This window comes from Drosophila virilis, chromosome 3 (assembly GCF_030788295.1).
Source record: "Drosophila virilis strain 15010-1051.87 chromosome 3, Dvir_AGI_RSII-ME, whole genome shotgun sequence".
Taxonomy (NCBI): Eukaryota; Metazoa; Arthropoda; class Insecta; order Diptera; family Drosophilidae; genus Drosophila; species Drosophila virilis.
In genome coordinates this window covers 27,818,152-27,822,712 of record NC_091545.1, presented here as the reverse complement: position 1 = coordinate 27,822,712, position 4,561 = coordinate 27,818,152, and the positions used below count along the sequence as shown (strand labels likewise).

The window sequence follows — 4,561 nt, the reverse complement described above, 5'->3', positions numbered from 1 at the left end:
TACATGTGTATGGCAGTATGATTGGATGCCGCTCATGGTAGCCGAGTGCTTCGGCCGGTCTTACACGACCACATGCTCGAATAATTCCCTTACCATCTAAAAAGGGGTTCAAATTAAGGAGTTTGCTGGAAGTGAGCTGTTTCTTCGTGCTCAAGCAAGTGTACTCTGACGAGTATGCTTGTCTCTGGGTCAGGAGAATGAGTCTTTCTTGTGCATAAGAAATCTCGTTGCTGTCAATTTCAATAGTTGACGGGAGCGACAATTGATTGCAACAATTGAAGAAGCGATAGATGTATGCTAACTCTCGCAGGGCTCGATCGAACTTGGAGAAGCGCTCGAGGAAAGAAAATGAGGGAGCCGTGCTTGCGAGGTTTACTTTAATCGTACTCTATTGTCGTATCTGGGAGGGGATCTGAAGGAATGGGCCATTGGTTCTGAGGTAGGCGTAACCATTCTGGCCCGTGCCACCACAGCTCATTGTTGACTAACACTTGTGGTGTGGCACCTATGCTCGCTAGGTCCGCTGGATTGTACTCGGATCGCACATGGGACCATTTATCGGAGTCGGTGGCCTGAGTAATTTTTGCGACTCAGTTTGCTACAAAGGTAGTCCAGGCGCATGGTGGCTTATGAAGCCAAGCTAGCACAATTGTGGATTCCGTCCAATAGAACCAGTCGCCGCCAGCGGAAGGTAGCTGGGGACTGAGTGCAGCGGATAACTCGGACAGAAGTGCTGCTCCGCACAGCTCTAGTCGTGGCAAGGATACCGTTTTGACCGGAGCGACCCTCGTTTTCGCTGTTAGAAGATGTACTGAGATGCGATCTTGTATCTCAGTGCGCACGTAAATGGCAGCCCCATATGCACGCTGCGAAGCGTCACAAAACCCGTGGTATTGAAAAGTCCCCTGTGGGCGGAATTCGACCCATCTAGGGATGCGAATCGCACTGAGGCCCGAATACTCTTGCAGAAATAAATTCCACTTACTGAGAAGACTCTCAGGTAGCGGATCGTCCCAGCCCAGTTCTTGGAGCCAGATCTCCTGCTTGAATATTTTTGCCCGAATAATAACTGGACCCAGCCAACCTGCTGGATCGAACAGTTTGGCAATCTGTGAAAGAACTTCACGTTTGGAGACGGACTGTTTGGTTGTTAGCTCGTATGGAGCGAAAGAGTACTCATCGGTGTCAGCTTTCCATCTGATCCTGAGTGTCTTTGCCGAACAGGTTTCTTCGATCTCTAAGAAGTCGGCGCGAAGCAAGTGGTCCTTGGGAATCGCTTTTAGCGAGTCCTTTTCATTTGATGTCCATTTTCGCAAGGGGAACTCGGCAGATTCAAAGGCTTTGCGGAGTTCTGCAATTGCTTGATCTGCCGTTGATTTGGAATGGGCTCCCGCTAGTACAACGTCAACATACATATTGTTTGCTATAATGTGACTTGCTAAGGGATAGAGCGAACGAACGATAGATAACTGATGTAGTACCCGGATTGCCAAAAAGGGCAGTTAACTCCTTACGTGACTGTACTGAGTTCGAAGTCACGAAGCTCGTTGTCCTTTGTTCGGAACAGAATTCTCTGATACAGCGTGTGTTTGGGATGCACAAGTATCTGCCGATACATTTTCGTGATATCGGCATTGAAGACATATCGGAAGAAGCGCCATCTTAGAATTTGAATGCTTAGTCGGATTGCAGAACGGGCCCTGCATGTAGCACATCGTTCAGACCTTTACCATTCGATGACGGGTGGGAGGCGTTACTACGCGGAGCTTGGTCGTGGTACTGTCAGGCTTGTGAACATCATGGTGTGGTAGATAAAAGTTATCCGAACCATTGCTTGGAGGGACTTGTCGCATGTGACCTAAGTCCAGATATTCCTGGATCACCGCATCGTACTGCTCCTTAAGGGGGGCAATTTTTGCCAGACGATTCTCATTTCGTAGAAATTGAGCTAGTGCGATGGACCTTGAATGGCCTAGCTGGATGTGATCGGCATTCTTGAATGGTAGTGTGACCAAGTATCTGCCGTTTTTATCCCTTTTAGTGGTTTTTTGGAAATTGCGCTCACAAAACAGGTCAGATTCCTTTTCTAGCTTTACTGGAATATCCTCCTCCTCCCAAAATGTTATGAGCAGTTTATCCAAGATCGCATTTGGATTCAGCGAGACTTGAGTCGAAAAGGATGCGACCGATTTGGCACTGGTCTTAGAAACGGGGCCTGTAAGGATCCAGCCGAAAATCGTTTCTTGAGAGTGCCCCATATGTTGGGATAGGAGCCACCTAACAATATGGATGGGAGGATATCGGCGCCGAGAAACACGTCTATCTGTGACCTCCTATAGAAAGAGGGATCGGCCAAGTGTAATTTTGGAAGTTCTTCCAAAGCGGTTTGGGGGATGGTGTAGGAGGGCAAATTGCCTGCTAGACCTGTGCGTCGACGGGCTGAACAATCGCTCTGAAATAAAGGTCGCTTCAGACCCAGAGTCAATTAATGCCCGAGCTGTAAACTTTGTGCCCAAATGACACACTTGGATGACAGTCGTGCCGAGGAGAACACCATGTGAGTTTGCGGAAAAGTAGTTTTAAACGGTAGCTTGGGTTGAAGTAGAAGTGGACTGTATAGACGAAGGAGGGTTCAAAACTATTGGTGTTGTGAAAGCTGAGGGCACCTGGGGTCTGTCACGGTGGAGGAGCGTGTTGAGACGTCCCTTGCACGTGAAACAACTATGTGCGCTGGTACAGTCTTTCAACTGGTGCTGTCTGGCGAAGCAGTTTAAGCACAACTTTTGTTGCTTAATGACGGAAACTCTCTCGGGTACGGACATTTGTAGAAATCGTGGGCATAGACGCACGGGATGGTTTTCCATTCTGACACAATTTGCAGTGTTGTGACTTTGTAGTCACTGTAGCCTCGAAGGTTCTCAGGTGGTTTGACTCTTTTCTTGTGGGTTTGGACTGGAGTGGCGTATGTGCGGTAGGTCGTACATCCTCTATCGCCTCCAAAGTGCGATATCGGTCGATCAGAAATGAATTCATCTCGGACCATTGAGGTATCTCTGCCTTATCGTGGAGTGATTGTTCCCATAACGACAGCGTGAGCTTAGGCAATTTAGAGGAGTACAAGAAAATAAGCAGACGATCCCAATTTTCGGTGCTCACCCTGTACAAGTCGAGAGCCGTTAAACATTCCTGGATTGTGCCCTGAAGCTCTTTAAGGGCGGCTCCAGACTCTTGTGTTGCTGAGGGGAGATTGAAAAAAATTTTCAATTGACTATTGACTAATAGTCGATTATTTTCAAATCTCTCTGTCAGGCTCGCCCACGCTGACTGAAAGCCGTCATTCGTGAGCGGGGACTTGGAGACAATTGCCCTAGCTTCGCCGCTGGTTTTGGAATTTTGATGGAACAATTTTTCCACCGGCTTCAATCTTGGATTGTTAATATAATCCCCTGTAAACAAGTCTCGGAAAGTAAGCCAGCGTAGGTAATCCCCACTGAAAACTTCAGTGTCGCATGGCGGGAGACTGCAACCCCTGGACATGGAGAAGTTTGGGGGTTTGCTCAGCTTGTCTATTTAAAGCCGTGGCTCTTTCTATTTTTTCCCTAAGTTGAGCCGCAGTAATCATATTTAGCTTGCATACCCACCAGGTCACTGCTGCTGCAAGCGCCTTGGTTAAGAGCTTTGGAACATATCTCGTACTAGCGTTCTACCTTTTCCCATAAAGTCTTAATCTGATCTCGTCGGACTTAATGAACAGTGACACGTCACTGTCCGCTGCGTCATTGATCTTCACTTCAAACTGGCCTAGTCGGTCAGTTATAGAAACGAAGTCGTTCAGTGCCATTTCGCTTGACTTCTGCATTTTTTGCGTAGTCTAACGGGTTATTTTTGGGGTAATATCTCTTGTTAGAATCGGACTCACAGTTTTGCGGACGGCTGTGCTGGTACTCTCGACCTTGAGTTTCCCGGAAATTGCTAAAGGTCGCTTTGACTCCTTAATGGACGGTGCTGTGAATCGTTTGTGGTTGTTTTGATCACCACCGATTGGCATACTAGGCTCTTCAGAGAGCCAAAAATTGTAATAACCAGGTGAAATATGATTAAACACAAATAATTTGAATCAGCCGAGCGAAAACGGAATAAGAAATGGCACAGGAACGATAGAATCGAGATATCAGAATAAAATGGAATGATCGAATTGGTGTTCACTATTGAGTCCAACGAATTCGGAAAATTTTGTTAAATTAATTATTTTACTAACAATTTACTAAATTGATGCTTATTTAGCTTCCTTTACTTGAGAAAGAAATCGAATTATTTCTTTATTGAAACACCAGAGAAAAGGATTAATTCTCTTTTGACAAGGCGGCCGTGTAGTGGAAACGGATCTCGCAAAAAATTGAATCTTATTGCTTATTAATTGTTGAACTCAAGGAGAAGTACGTTTATTCTAAACGCAGCTCAATGGAAGGTTTTTGTCATAGAATTATTTGTATAAATTGTTATTTTAAAGAAAAGTCGCACGGATATTCGATTTATTACTGCTTTTTTTTTTTTATATTTA

General features: G+C 45.8%; 2 protein-coding genes across 2 annotated transcripts; both read right to left on the bottom strand.

Annotated features, from left to right (window-relative positions):
- Positions 1–377: 377 nt before the first annotated feature.
- LOC138911090 (uncharacterized) lies at positions 378–1,415 on the bottom strand. Its single transcript, XM_070208262.1, has 3 exons — positions 986–1,415; positions 648–796; positions 378–572 (listed from the first exon to the last, which is right to left on the bottom strand). The coding sequence occupies exons 1-3, from the start codon at positions 1,413–1,415 to the stop codon at positions 378–380; spliced, it is 774 nt and encodes a 257-aa protein (XP_070064363.1).
- A 303-nt stretch (positions 1,416–1,718) lies between these two features.
- LOC138911089 (uncharacterized) lies at positions 1,719–2,258 on the bottom strand. The gene has a single exon (XM_070208261.1). It carries the CDS (start codon positions 2,256–2,258, stop codon positions 1,719–1,721), a length of 540 nt encoding a protein of 179 aa, XP_070064362.1.
- Between the last annotated feature and the right edge of the window lie 2,303 nt (positions 2,259–4,561).